Genomic DNA, 16,316 nt, shown 5'->3' on the forward strand with positions numbered 1-16,316 from the left:
TTGGCAATTTTGCTAAGTTGAGGAGATAAAGTTCAGAATCTGCAGAAGTCAAGATGGCTACAATTTGTGGGGTCAGGTACTCGACAAAAGGGAGCTACAGAAAGAAAAGGGTCTAGAAATCTGTAAAGGTGTCCCCTTAATGTTTGACTGAATATGCATGCTTAGGATAATGCTCCAGGGCCAGGAAAAGAGCAACTTCCAGAAAAGAATAATTTCTGGACGAGGGAGGCATATAAACTGAGCAATTTCATAGAATGGGATTTAGAGTAGATTAGACTCTGCAAATGAAAAGGTTTGTGAAGAAGTCTGTCAACCTAGAATTGTAAACCCCAAGAAGTATTTTTCAAAGATGAAAGTGAACTATAAATTTTTTTCAAAGAAAAATAAAGCTGAGAGAATTCACTGGCAGCCGACTATACTACAAGAAATGTTTGTTTGTTTTTTAAGTTCTTCAAGCAGAAGGAAAATAATACCAGATAGAAAGTTGAATCTACACAAAGACCAAAAGAGAATGGAAATATGTAGATAGGATAAATAAAGAGACTTTTGCGTTATTGTAAAAATGTCTTAAAAGATAATTGACAGTTAAAAGCATAAATAATAACGTAAACAGTGTTGGGTTTTTAGTATTCATCTTCATTAATTTTCTCCTGGATGTGCACACATGGTACTCTAACCCAGAGATATAGTTCTTATTAATTACCCCACAGTAAATAATTAGGGTGTTGATGCCCACCCCATCTTGTCCCAGGCAAGACATGATTACCCCAAAGTAACACAATGAAAGTGGTGTCAAATATTCTACAAGAGTAGCTGGACACTGTATGGACGAGGGATGAAGAAAAATGATTTTTCTTTGCTTATAAAAAGGAAAAAAAATAATTAATGCTCCATTAGGAGATTAGGAGAGTTGGTAGCAACAAATTCTCTGTACAATAGCCTTATGTAGAAGTGTACACTTAAGATCTATGCATTTCATTGCATGCAAATCTTATCTTAACAAAAAGTAGCTAGAAAAGAGAAACAAAACCTTTATTTTATCTTAATTTTCAAGTAATAAGTAATAGGGAGCTTTCTATCTGATGGCTAATAAGGAGAATTTGTGGATTATATAAGAAATTTTTCTTTTACCGGGTAAGAAAATACATTATTTATATATTTCACACTTCTATTGTTGGTTCTACCTCCTTGATTGGCATTTTAAATATTTGCAAGGATTATAGTGTCTCTAACAGTATGGAAAATCATAGATCTTGAACATTGGCATGACAAAATAGTCATTGAATATAAAATACAATCACAACAACAAAACTCAACTTTTTAGTTACTTTGATGAATAATTTTCTATCAAAGCTATTGTGGGAGAGAAGAATGGGGTTTGAAATCTTGGATTTGACCTATGCCTTCATTATTTTCTAGTAGTATGTCACTGGGTGAGTTACTTCTCTAGATCTCATTTTCTTATCAGTAAAACTGAGATTATATTCCTAATCTTATAAAGCTGTTGTGAATAATATGTGAAAGTACAAATACATATAAAGCAGAACAAAAATATGACTAATGCATAAATCAGTTGGAGTCCATTGAGCCATATAATTTGAACTGTTATGTACACAGATATTTTTTGAATCTGAGTTTTTCTGTTGAAGTTTAGGCCTTCATCACATCTTCTTTACTGTTTAAATAATTAACTGGTTTCTTTATCTCCAGTCTTCTCCCATGTTCTATCCTCCATCATGCTTTCAGATAGACAAAAAAAGTCTGTGTATAAAATATGTATTGAAAATAAACAGCTGCAACCATGTCATATTAATAGTAAAACTTTCTTGCCCAGTGGCTTCTCACTAAGCTCTGGAGAAAGCCCCAATTCTCTCCTTCTTGTGGTATATATGAGCTCAATTCTACCTGTCTGTCTACCTTCCTAGCCTTCACTTCCACCATCCCCACCTTTCCATAGGACTGCTTCATGGCATGCTAATTTTTTCCTCTGTGTTTGCCTCCTCTGTTTCTTGTCCACTGGACAAATCCTAAATATGTTTTAATACTCAGAACAAAGGTAATTCCATTGAAGGATTACTTAATCCTCTCTTGATTTGGAGAAAAAGTTAAATATACTTTCATCTATGCCCAGTCAAATATCTTGCACATATCTCTATTAATCACTTAGTATTTTGTATCAAACTTTACTTATCTTCCCCCATGCTACACTCTGAATATGTGAGTATGAATCTTTGTTATATTCTTTTTTCAGTTGCACCTATAGAATGTCACACACATATGTAGCATGTTCTCAGTAAACACTTGATGAATGGGTGGATGAATAGCTAGAAAAGGTATATATCAGATTTTTGTTTCATTTACGTGGCTTGTTTCTAGTTAAGGGACTAACCTTTTCTGTTCATAACACACTTTTAAAAACACCTTTGAAATAATGAGAAATTTATTTATCAGACACTTAACTAGAGAAAAATCTTTGAAAGTGTACTGTTTCAAAAGAGGGAGATGTTTGCTGAGACAAGGAAATAAGAAAGATTATTGTTTTCAGTAAATATGTGCTTTCCTTTCCTCAAGATTGTTTTGTCAAAATTATTTAGCTAGATTTTATCTGGAGGCTAATTAGGTAGACGCCAACAGACCAAGCTCACCTCAGCCATGGCACCCTTTTTCAGAGGGTACAATGGAAGCCAACTTATCTAGGAAGACAGTCTCTGTTGGACAAATTGCTCTTCTTATTTCATGGTCTTTAAATATACAAAGTTACTGATTTCTTTAAGGAGGATTTTTGACTCCCCAAAATATCATTAGGCTATGATAATGAAAAACTAAACTTCATTTAAAACTCCTTGTGACTCCTCAACCCCTTTGGTCTTACTTTTAAAACCTCATACATTTTAAAATCTAGAAGGAGCTGTAGGCTTAAATTGGGAAAGTCTGACTCAGAGACGGCTAATGTGTGTCTAGAGAGTACACCTTATCTCCCTGTGCCTTTGTCAGACACCCTTGGTGGATCTCAGTACTCTTTCCTTTTGGGTGCAGACTCATATTCAAAATTCTTCAAAACTCACAACTCCAGGCAGCCACCATCGATCTTTCTCCAGTGGAAAAGAGGAGGACATTCTTTTGTCATCCAAATTATAGAGAGCTAATCATTCCTTTCTATAGCATGGAATTATGTAATTTACAGTTTGTAGTCACCAGAGTCATGCTGTGGGCAGCATAGGCTGTACTAAGATTACTGATTCTGGTTCAAGGCTACCTGGTTTCAAATCTAAACTCTGACTAGGTTGTGTGACCTTGAGATAACTTCAACTGCAACACTGGGAATAATAATAACACCTACATCATAGGATTGTTGAGGGAACTTTATAAATTTCTAAACAGAAGGTAATTATTTCTTATAGTAAGCATTGAATAAGTGTTTGTTAAGTAAGATTATCAGTTCTAGCTGTAAGTCATGACTTTCCTGAAGAGAATCACCCTTGGATTGAGGAAAAAACAAGATGATGGATTTTTTTGTCTGTATCATAGAACCCATGTAAATTTATGTCTTAAGAAAATACTTTAAAATCTTTTTGCGAACTGAATTCCAAACAAATGTCATCAACGTGCAGGAGTCCAGCTATTTCAGTAAAAGTGATTAAAGGACTGAAGAAACTAATGTTTAAAAATGACACCTGAAAGCTAAATATTTTTGCAAAGAGTTGCATTCAGTGAGTAAATGGACAAAGAAAATATGGCAAGATTGAAGTAAGGAAAAACATCAAATGTCAGGAAAGAAGTACAACTGAATAATTTATTGGGCTATGTAGTTGAACCCACTCCTCAAGCAGGACAGAATCTTCTAGCATTTAGATACATTGTAATGCTGAAGATATAGGAATAATTTGCAAGAAAGATACTTTCCTGTTTGTTATGATGTGTTCCCTATGTGAGGTGCTCAATAAGTATTTGGATATTTAGTGATTCTTTTGGGGTTCATCATCAGAGTTCATATATGACCTTTGAGCAAAAGTAGACAGATTGGAAAAAAACTAGCAGAGATAGCACTTTGAAAAGGGATTAATTTTTTTTCTTATTCAATTTGGTTACATTTTGGTCTCTTAGGAATCCAGGTGTCTAAAAAGGTTACCATAATAGTTATAAGAATTAAAAATGTATATTTTAAAACTCAAGATGAGAATGAAAGCAATATGGAAAGAATAGCTAAGGAAATGAATTGTAGACCTGCTTTATACTGTCCAGCTTTCAAAGAATTTAAGAAAATATTTAAATAAGGTAGTATGGGAAGCCTTTTCAGTGTATGCCTCTTTAGAATACATAATCTTATACTTATTATAGATTTTTTCATCTGTACTGTGGCTTTTTGAGGGCACTTGTTTTTTTTAAATAAATGACCACATAATTCAGAAAATACATTTTACGATTGATTTTAAGACAGGGCCAAATGGCCTTGACCAAAGATTATCTTGAATTCCAAACATACATTTACACAAGGATTTTTCATTATTTTCACTAATGGTATGGTTAGCCTTTGTAAATGGGTTATTTTTATGGATTTAATATAGTCTTTTAATGTTAGAACTTTTATGTCCTTTAAATCAATTGGCTCTACTTCTACCTGTGAGTGAAAGTCTTCTTTCAGAAGAGAAACAATTCTTCAGCTTGCTAAAAGCTCTATAATATAAATTATTGCCCTGACGAAAGCAAGCTGGGTCCCTGTGTTAGTCCAGATCCTTTGAGAAATAGATGGCAAGACAGCATTATACATGTAAGAGATTTCTTAGGGGAAATGCTTGTGAGACAAAATGGGGAAGGAACTAGGAGAAGCTGAGAGAACATTAGACTGTGGTGCAGGTGTGACCTTGTGAAGGAGAGAAATAAAGAAGGAAGTCTCGATGTAAGAATCTTAAACTGCCGTACTGTTCAGATAGAATTCAGCAAGGCGAATGGGGAGCCCACAAGCCAAACACCCCCATTGGAAGAGTCCCCCATCTCTTAGGAGTAGATCTGCTTTAGGAGGCTTGCCTTGTTCTATCATTGTCTGGGAGCATCACTGGAAAGGTAGCTTTAGTGCAAAAGTGGTAATGGATTTCAGAGCATGGCAGCTGGAACTGTGGGTCAGTTATGCTCCCTCTGGGGGGATTTTTCATGGTCACTGTCATCTTCCAAGGTGAAACATCTCTCCATTGCCAGGGGACAACTAGACTCATTATTTATATCTATTTGCACCTCACATTTATGAAATTTGGACAATTAGCATTTATGAATCAGTTACTTTCTATCAAGCACTTTTGTATATTTAATCCTGTTCACATTTACACTAGATATAAATATGCCCACGCTGATGATAAAAAATTGAAACTTAGGGATTCTGTCCTCCTTGGATAATACCTCTGGCTCTTATCTTTCATTTTTTATTAAAAGTTTTCTGTGAATGGTATTTCTGAGATTGCCCTCTCTTCTTATCAAGGAAATGATCTCTGTTAATGTGACAATAGGTGTTAATGGGCACACTCCATTTCCTGACAAAATGTTCTTTTATGTCTGAGGCTTTTGTACAGCAGAAGCACATCCGTGATTATTTGTTTTTTGTTTAATGCTCAGTGTATTGAAAATATAAATGTAATAAACAGAGCATTTAAAACCATTTGTAGATTTTAAAAATGGATTGTATATTTTAAATTCCATTAAAATCTTAAACTATTATTATGAAATTATTACAACTGATTCATATACCTTAAACAGAAGGCAAAGGACACAGAAGCAGTTATCACTAAATTAATTACCTCATTTATATTCAAACCAATTCTGTGACTTAATAAATTTTTTATTAGTTCTCTATTTGTTTGCATAGCTTTCAAGTATCATAGCTATGCTTACTTTGATATCGTTTAAACATTTTACTGATGTTACCTTCATATAATTCCAAAGTTGTAGTTACCTTATTGACTTAAAGGGATAAAGGATATCTTCTCTAAAGAGTCAGGTTTTGGATTCTTGGTTGGGACCGGATCTGCCTTGCTTCTCCCAAGGGGATTCAAAATTGAGCCATTGATCTTTAAATGGAGCATGTTTTTGTAATGTCATTCACGGTTAGGTCAATAATACTTTTTTTTCAAGTTTATGCCTTTGACATATGTTTTCGTTATTTGCAACCTGCTACCTCCTTTGTTTCATCATTATGATATGTTGACCTTATTAAAAATATATGTGTGGCTTATCAGTTTTTGTGCCATTTAGATTCTCTAAATTTCATAGGATATTAAGGATTGAGTGAGCTGACCTAGCCCTTGTTTATAGTATATTTATTTTATTAATCACCTTAGAACACATGGCTGAAGCCTATTTTGTCATTGGCCTGATTGTCTTGAATGCCCCTTTCTTTTTTTCTTCAACTCCTTGTGATGTATGACCAACAGACCTGATCAGTGTTTTCCATTCTTGGTAATCCCTACCCTTTCCAAGACTATCTTATTTATTCACTATTACTTTTACTTCCCTGTGTGAACAAAGAACGTTGTCTGCCATTTCTTTTTTTTTTTTTTTTTTTGATCCATGGGTACTTTATTAGAGAAGAAATTAACCATTCATATTAGAGACTACAGAAGGAAATTAACTTAATCTTGCAATTCTAGAACAACATTCACAATAAGGAATTCTCAAGTTTTCATAGAATGAGGGGGACAAAAAGGAGAAAGAGAAAATCATTTAGAACAGTGTTTCCCAAATTTGGCTACTTTCACAGATATATTCTTGGAAGTAGGGGATACAAGTTTTCTATGTAACATTTAAAATTTTATGTTTTACTTTTGTTTATAATCTAAACAAACTAATACACACTTGTTCAGGATTCCCTGGACAACCATCTTACATAACAGAGTTGCCACATGATGGTAGCATCTGCATTTATACCTCTGATCCCTGTGGCCCAAAATGAAGACCAACCATGCTTAACTTTTCAGTGGCGTCTCTCAGACTGGGTGCTCAGACCCTTCACGGAATTGTTGAATATTTCCTATGAGATCTATGAGTTGTCACAGTTCAGAACACTGGTTCACAGCAGTGATTCTCAAAGTAGGAGGGGGTAGGAGGTGGAGTGGGGATGGTGGCTAGGGAGACACCCTCTGAAAAAGCATATTCAAAATATCTATTGATTTCTTAATACAAATTCTATAAAGTCAAACTCAACAAAATAATCTTTGGACAGTAGCAGAAAACCAACTATAGATTCAACCCAGGGGGTCTGGGATATACTTGGTTGAGAAACACTGGTGTTGAGGTAGTGGAGCCCCAGCATGTGGAGAATACATAGTAAGGAACATGTGCCAAAGAAAAGGAACATCTTTTGGGTCAGTGAGTGAATCCTAAGCATATCTTGTCTTGGTCTTTTGGAACTCAAAGGGCCAGTCCACAAGAAACCCGAGACATCCATCGAACTTCTCAGACCTGTTGTTTTGGGCAAGTTGGTCCACTTTTAATACTAAGTCAAAAGAAAAAAAAAAGCTGGTTTTGCCCCCAACTTTATTTGCATTAACATATTTCAAAATTTTAAGTAAACAGTTGCTGTAGCTGTGTAAATATAGCCCCAGGTCCGTTCACCAGGAAGTGCTGTCATTATCTGCAACGCCATCCAGCTCTCAAGGGGGATATCAGCCTGGGGTCTGCTCTATAATTATTGCAGAGCTCTAATTTGCTTTAGCCGTGTCAACAGCTCCCCTTTCTCATGCATATTTACTAGATCACTGCATCCACCTATGCACTCTTTACCGATGAAGACCCGAGGTACCGTTCTGGCTCCTGTGAGCTGTTGCAAATAATCTTGAATATCGTTGGTGTCACCGTGGGCTGTGATATCAAGTTCCAAAAGCCCTTGTTTGAAGGGCAGTTGGCTGAGGAGCTCCTGGGCCCTTCTGCAGTAGGGGCAGGTGGGTATGATGAACACAACCACCTTCCCAGGCTGGATTTTGCTGTTCACAAATGCTTGAGCCATGATGACAGGCTGCTATCTCCTGGAGAGGAAACCTCAATTGCTGGTATTGCTCGGGAGTAATGCCTGCCATTTCAGTAAACAAAGAATGTTGTGGCCATAGCTATTGGCCAATGCAGCTGTGCACCTTGAGAGGATTCAGAATGGAGGCAGACAGAATATTGATCCTAGATAGTTAAAATGCATATCAAAGGAATGATTTCAGTAAGCCCAGACTCTTGCATTTTCCTATATGTAGAAAAGTAGTAAAATCATTAAGTTGAGATGTCTGTTTTTGTGATTAGCAGTAATCATTTGATGTTTGACTACATTTTTTATTTTCAGCAAAAACTCCTATATATCCTGGTTCCTCCCTTACCACTTTGGAACAGTTCCTCAGAGCTATCTGAGAGGCTGTATTCTGGGTTACAGTCCTCAGTAAGGACTGAATAAAACATAATTCTCAACTTTTAGGTTATGAATATTTTCAGCTGACACCTGGGTTTGTAAAGAGAAGCACATACAAGTCTATAATTTAGAAATATATAATTAACAGAATAAATACATCAAATGTGCATATACACACACGGCTTTCTTTATTAAAATAGTCATCCAAACTTACTTGCCTTTTTTTCTACAACCATTTATCTGTACAATTTATATTAACTTTTCTCATTTGAATCTCACCATGTAATAATGTACTAATGTCATTTTACAGATTCATCTTGTCCCAGAACTTATACTAGGAGGTATATTAGTTATTACTTGGCCAAAGGAATCACTTTTAAGTTGATTTCATTTCCCTTACAGCTGTGACTCTTTCTATTCACTAGTATCACTAGGATATTCTGAAATTGTCAGTTACCCTCAACAGAATTCTTGTTTCTTTTAGTGGAGACTGCTATTAGAGAAACAATCGACAAAAGAAGGTACACATGAGAGTTAACGAGAACCAAAAATAATGTTTCTACTACTATTGAGCCAATTTTAGCGACAGAACTTGAAAAAGTATCCTATTTATGGTTATGAGTTTTATTGATCTTTTCAATTTAACTTGTTATCATAGCCTGCTTTTTGCATAGTTTTTTTCATTCACACTTGATTTGTCCTCTTGAGTAAGGTAATTGCATTTTATTACAGCCTTCTGCCTTCAATGAAGGCAGAATTCTGATATTAGGAACTTCAGCAGTAGTGCTTCACACATGCTTCATGAGTTAAATGTCAGCATCATTCAACCATAGATAGTAATTTTAGTATCACAGCAGACTTAATGCACAGGAAGGAATAGCAGCTTCTCATCCCCCCAAAACATGCCATGTTGGTAGCTGTCTACTTCACTGATAAGAGCCCATACTATCAATACAAAGCCAGCACAGTAGGTATCTTAAACATACAGAAGTTTCAAAATTCCTTGATATTGAAGGAAAAGACTTTCTTCATTTTGGAGTCTTAGAACTTAGTGCTTGCACATGAACCTGCTTTCTCCTCTGATTAGTTTTGTTCCTTGGTGAACAACACAGGATGGAAGTAGAAGATAGACTGTGTGTGAATGTGGAGACATCTGTGTCTAGAATCTACCAAAGGATACCAGGGAGAGTATAGACATAAATCCTAACTGCAGCTGATGGATTAGTAAGGGGCCAAATAATTGAATGGAGAGGAGTTGGAGAGAAGGAATTGAAGAATAGGTAGATAAATTCAAAAAGAAAAAAAGAGCAGCAATATGGCTGTATAGTCTCTCAAAGCTGGATCACAAAGTTGTAATGAATACATAGCTAAAACAACCTGGGATGGCCAAAAGAGCCAAATGATTTCTGTAAATACTTTTCCCAGCATTAAATCTAAAACCTACTTAATTAAGGACCATCAATTTCTTCTAAACAATTATATATATACAAGCAGTCCCTGACTTTCAGACATTCTTAAAATCTACATTTTCATACATCAAACATGGAAAAATCGTTCGTATGCTGAATTTGGACATTTATATGGCAGCTGGGAAAAGAACATTTTGAGCTGTTGTGAGGTGCCAGTGCTTGCCAAGCAAGTTTGGTCTTTAAGAATTGTTATCTTGTCCACATAGTAGTATTTACATTATTGTTTGAATTTGAAATTTCCTTTACCTTTCTTTAGGTTGGAAAAAGGAAAAAATAAAATTGCTAATGATAGTCCTCATGAGAATAGGCCTCATCTATGGACTATAATTGGCAGAAGGCTGTTGAGAGAACAGCAAATCTGTAGCTTCACTGAAAGCTCAGTGGACCTAAATTAAGAAAGAAAATGATGATGGAAAAACATGAGCAAAATGCCAGAAATATATTGTCAAATACTCTGAATAAAATAGATATTTAACTAGGGATTTCATAAATTTTTTTTAGCTCTTTGGGACTGGAATCACTCTTTTAACATGGGAACTGGTGATTGGACTTTCATATACCTTTTTAAAGATGCTTTTAGCATATTATTTCTGAAAGCAAGGAATTGCCCATACCTGAAAGGGAACTTATAAGCTAGTGGTCCCAAGAAAATGAACATTTTATCACATTTTCTGGCACATAGAATGTGCTCAGTTACGTTTATTGGAAAAACAAATGAATGAGGTTGCACCATCATTTCTCCTACAAAACACTACAAGTTAAAAATTGAGTAACCAACTAAATTGCGAACCTCATTTTCTTGCTCTCTAACCCAGAAAGTCTGAACCTGTTGTCTAGCAGTTTTAGTTTTGACTTAACCACATCACAGGGCCTCAGCTCTCCTCTTAACCATTATTTGTCAGGACAGCTACAGTCAGGCTACATCTTTTCCTATATTGACTCTCATCATGTATTCAACTTGCATTTGAAAAATGTATACAATGACATAAATAACCAGGTATTTCTCCCCTTTAGGAGAGAATCTGAATAAGCCTCTAATCTTACTTGTCATTTTAGCCATGGAGTTGGGAAGTCATATTCTTTAAGACATAAGTCTTCTCTGTTAGTTAACACAGCTTGAGGTAAATAACCAGAGGCAATAGGAAACAATTTAGAAAGATTAGGTTCTTAGGGAGCCCTTCTCTTTGGAGGACTCTCAGAAGAGGATAAAAGCCATCTTTATCATTTTCCTTTTTCTTATTTTGTTAGAAATTTTTACATATTTGGATTAGTCACACTCAGAGATGACATACACTACTGATTATTTATTATTACCAGTAGTGGAAACATGAGATCTTAAATTCTTGTATTTTCACAGTGGCAACAAAATTAAACAATGCTTGTTACAAATATATTTATAGAGGGACAGTACTTTAATGGAATTACATTTGTGTTTGTATCCAGTGACAAATTATTTTCACCTCTTCATTTCTGTTTTTTCTTTGTTTGTTCCAGGAAATAACTTTCTGTGAAATGATTTAGGTTGATATATATCAAAGTATCAACAAGTCCATCTACTCTGCAAGCCCTGTGTTACCTAAAGACAATTCCTTAACGATGAGAGCTGGAGGAGAAATAAATTATTTAGTGTGTTGGCAGAAACTTAGTCATAATTGAACTATTTGGTGATTGAAACTATCTAGTAAGAAACATGACTCAATTTCTAGACATGTTATATAGTTTCACTTATTTGCTTGTTCAATTATAAATTATTTTTTATTGAGTTGTGTCACCCACCTATCTACTTATTAATTTTTGTAGAATATCAAAATTGGATTGTTTCCTTCAAGTATGAAAGTAAGATGAAAAATAGAACAAATTAGGGAGCTGAAACTGACCCAGATAGTTTAAGTGGTTTATCTAAATATGCACAGACATTTCATGGCTGACTTCGGTTTATTTGACTCTCAGGCTGACCCATTATATAATACCACACTACAGAGGGCAGGGTCACAACAACGTGTAGGAGGGTAAAAGGGAGAGTAACATTTTATGCTTTGAGTTTTAGTTTCACTAGGAATGTCTCCTCAAGGCAAAACAGAAGAGACATAAATAGCATAAGCTTTGGAGAAGGACAGACCTTGGCTCTGACTGGGTAAACTAAAATTTTAGTCTTTTGGATTTTGCAAGCTGGTAAAATAATTTCTTCCTGAATTTTTTTTTCACCATCTGACACCAAAACCTTTACCCAGTTGATTATTCAGTCTTTTCTTCTTGCTTGGGAATTGTCTCTCGGATACAGAATGGCCTTCCAGCCCATTAGGCAGCACTGATGGTGTCGCAGCCGTACCCTGATCACGTGTTTGTAGAACAATGATGCTGAAGTTCCTTCCTAAAATTTTTGAAGAGCTTTGTTTAGTTATTTATTCAACAAATCTTTATGAACATCTACTATTTGCAAGACATTGTACCAACAATTGCAAGTAGAGTACTCTAAATATGAGTGAGACATGATCACTGTACAGGATCACCTCATCTAGTACACTTTTTTGTTTTTCACAGTTAATTCCATACTTAACTAGTTGCTATAAAGTTATTGGTAAAAGAAATAGTGTGATTTGGGGCCAGCAAATGTATTTGAAATAAAGAAAGATAAATGTGAAAGGAATATAGAAACTAGTAATGAAAGTTTTAAATTATTTAAAACAATGATTAAACAGATTAAAACTGCACTGAGTGTGTTTATATTTATCATACAAAATTGGACATGTCTAAACCACAATATGTTTTATCTGCAATTCAGATTATGTTTATTAGGTGGAATCTAAGTAGGCAAGTAAAGGGGATCATTTGAAAATTGATGCATGTAATTCCCAAGATGTTTTTATAAAAAGCAGCATCGTTATGGTTTGAAGTCTAAGTTTTCCACAGAAATAAAGTCTGCAATGAATGTTTTTGGTGAAAATGCTATTACAAGTGAAAATCACTTGCTTATTTTAGAGCTTCTTCTTTAAAATGTGTCATTATTAAAGTCTCTTGGTACATATTCAAATATTTAGAGGAAAAAATAATCTGCAGTGCACCTGGTTGTATATAATTGTCCTTGATTCTAATAGCAAAATTAGCAGAATTGCTCTTTAAAGACGTTCACATTATAGTCACTGATCTTCTTGCTATTAATAGTTTTAAGCAGCTATATAGCACTTTTATGGTGGCCTGCTTAAAAATATATATTTGAAATTTGCATATGTTTTACATTATGAATTAGAAAGACTTGTAGAATTAGATATTCACCTCCATCCTCCCTTAGTCATTATATACCATACAAAGCTCCTTCCTCCTATAGAGCTGTAACAACCTCTGAGGCTAATATACTCTTGTTTGAGTAAAAGTAAATGTGTAAAGACATGCTAGTAGTAATATAGTTAAGATTCTGATATATTTTCACTTCTCTCTGGGAAAAAAATTATTCTGGTCAAGATGGGTACTTCCACACACCTCCCAATGGCTGGCTAGTTTTCTCATCTCTGTTTTACTTCTGAGTTGAATAATGGTAATATGTGGTGGAGGTGCAGCAGGAGCAGGATGGATAACAAATTAGAAGGTGAAGCAAGTGGTAGCCAGTGTAACTAGGTAAAGTAGGGGTGAGGAGTAGGGAGCATCGGGTGTCACCTCTCAATTTGTCCACAGGACCCTGATAGCAATATGTTCCCATAGCATCTAGTTTTATTATTCAGATATAATTGAGTTATAACAGTATGTAAGTTTAAGGTGTACAAGAAGTTAATATGATGCATTTATATATGGCGAAATGATCACCACCATAGCATTAGTTCGTACCTCCAACCTGTCACATAACTACCATTTCTTTCTTTTTTTTGGTGAAAACATTTAAAACTTACTCTCTTAGCAACTTGCAAGTATATAATACAGTATTAAAGATTAATAAAGATTATTAACTTTAATCTCCATGCTATACATTAGATCGCCAAAACGTATTCATCTTCTGAATGGAAGTTTGAATCCTTTGATCAATATTATCTCCATTTCCCATATTCCTTAGCCCTGGTAATCACCACTGTGTTTTGTTTCTATGAGTTTGGCTTTTTAAGATTCCACATGTGATACATACAAGTATTTGTCTTTCTCTATCTGACTTAGTTCACTTAGCATAATACCTTCAAATTTCATCCATGTTGTTGCAAATGGCAGAAATACCTTCTTTCTCATGGCTGAATAATATTCCAGTGGGGTGTGTATGTGTGTATTTATTCATATCTTCTTCATTCATTCATCTGCTGATGGATACTTAGGATGTTTCCATGTCTTGGCTATTTTGCAATGAGCATGGGAGTGCAGATATCTGTCCTAGATAGTGATTTCGTTTCCTTTGGATATATACCCAGAAGTGGGATTGTTGTTATAATGTCCATATTACCCAAAGTCATCTATAGATTCAATGTAATCCTTATCAAAATGGCATTTTTCATAGAAATAGAAAAGGCAGTCCTAAAATTTGTGAGGAATCCCAAAAGCCAAAGCAATCCTGAGAAAGAACAAAGCCAGAGGCATCACACTTCCTGATTTCAAACCTTATTAAAAAGCTATAGTAATCAAAACAGTAACGTACTGGCATAAAAATGGACCCATAGACCAATGAACCATAATAAAGAGCCCAGAAATAAATACCACATGTATGATAAGCTAATATTTGACAAGGCAGTCAATAATATGCAAGGGGGAAAGAATAGTCTCTTCAATAAATGGTGTCGAAGGAAAACTGGATAACCTACTTTATACCACTCACAAAATATTAACTTGAAATGGATTAAATAATTAAACATAAAACCTGAAACCATAAAACATATGGGGAAAAACTACTTGACATTGCTCATTGCAATGATTTTTTGAATATGACCAAAAGTACAAGCAACAAAGGCAAAAATAAACTAGTGGGACTACATCAAACTAAGTTTATGCACAGCAAAGGAAACACCAACAAAATAAAAAGGCAACCTGTGGAAAGGGAAATAAATATTTACAAATTGTACATCTGATAAGGGACTAATATCCACAATATACAAGGAACTTATAAAATTCAATAGCAAAAACCCAAATAATTTGATTAAAAAATGGTAGAGAAACTGAAGAGACATTTTTCCAAAGAAGACATACAAATGATCAACAGGTATATGAAAAGATACTCAGTATCATTAATCATCTGGAAAATGCAAAAAGCAACCATGATGAGGTATCACCTCACATCTGTTAGAATGGTTACATCAGAAAGACAAGAAATAACAAGTGTTGGTGAGGATGTGGAGAAAGGGAACATTGGTGGGAATGTAAATTGATGCAGCCACTGTGGGAAATGGTATGGAGTTCCTTCAAAAAAGTTTTAAAAAGCACCCAGTTTTAGTTGCTGTGAAAAGAACAGTTATTTGTCAATAACCTTGTACCCTTTGAAATTTTTGTCCTGCAACTTGAAGAGCTCTTATCAAACCATTTCATGCACTGTTCAGATTATCCTGACAGATATGGCACAATGAACTCTATTACCTGGAAGATAATCAAAAGAACTAGAAGACCATCTGGTGATCTCTGTTATTTCAACTAATTAGTTATTTGACAGTTCAGTTCACCAGTCAGAACCATTTGACCATTAACTAAGTTTACTGCTGTGAGGAAGTCATTCAGCTTCTTTTGGCCTCAGTTTTCTTTTCTGTTAAATGACGGCTTTGTATTTTAGTTCAAATGTTTTTTAAAATACCTTCAAGATCCCAGATTATATGGATGCTTCTTTTCCTTGCAAGTTTCCAAGAACCTTCTCTCCTTAGCCTAGACTTGGTGGAGACTATTGCTGGGTTAGTGGCATTGTATCTTCAGTGATTCTTTTTTAAAATACAGAATTCTAGAGATTCTTAACCGGTAGGTATAGAGCAAGACTATTTGAAATAGCCCCACTATATTAAGATATATTTAAAAATAGTACTCCAGGTGAGTGTGAGACATATCTGAATTTGGGAAACAACTGAACCATTATAAGTTGTGCCATGCATTTGCCAGACCTGAGTGATGTCACAGCAGCCTCCCTGAACTGACAGGGCTGCAGAGAATGCTTTGGAGAGTTATGTGTAATCAGTTCAACTTATCCTAGGGCCTTTAAGTATTCAACTAGTAAATTCACATTATATCATTTTTTAAAAGGCAAGTATATTCCCCACATGACTTAACTACTTTAAATATCAATCCAGGTTTGAAAAAGGAATCAATTATATGACTGTAGCTTTAAGGTTGGAGAAATAGAGTGGTAGCTGGTAATTTAACATCCGAGGAGACTAAATGGGTTAGAGCTGATTTAAAATCGGCAAAGGCAGCAGGGACAGATGGCTTCAGCACCACATTTTATGTGTTTTTAAGGGGAAAAATGTTCTATATCTACATGAGACATTTTAATTTTCTTTTCAAAATGCAGAGCTACTTCCTAAAGCATA

At 34.9% G+C, this 16,316-nt stretch overlaps 1 protein-coding gene across 1 annotated transcript; it reads right to left on the reverse strand.

The window, feature by feature from the left end:
• Positions 1 to 7,672: 7,672 nt before the first annotated feature.
• Positions 7,673 to 8,005, reverse strand: LOC307176659 (glutaredoxin-1-like; the record flags this gene model as incomplete). Its single annotated transcript, XM_079902998.1, has 1 exon — positions 7,673 to 8,005. Exon 1 carries the CDS (start codon positions 7,988 to 7,990, stop codon positions 7,673 to 7,675), a length of 318 nt encoding a protein of 105 aa, XP_079759124.1. The 5' UTR covers positions 7,991 to 8,005.
• Positions 8,006 to 16,316: the final 8,311 nt, after the last annotated feature.

Source organism: Stenella coeruleoalba, assembly GCF_951394435.1.
Source record: "Stenella coeruleoalba genome assembly, chromosome: 18".
In the NCBI taxonomy this organism is placed as follows: domain Eukaryota; kingdom Metazoa; phylum Chordata; class Mammalia; order Artiodactyla; family Delphinidae; genus Stenella; species Stenella coeruleoalba.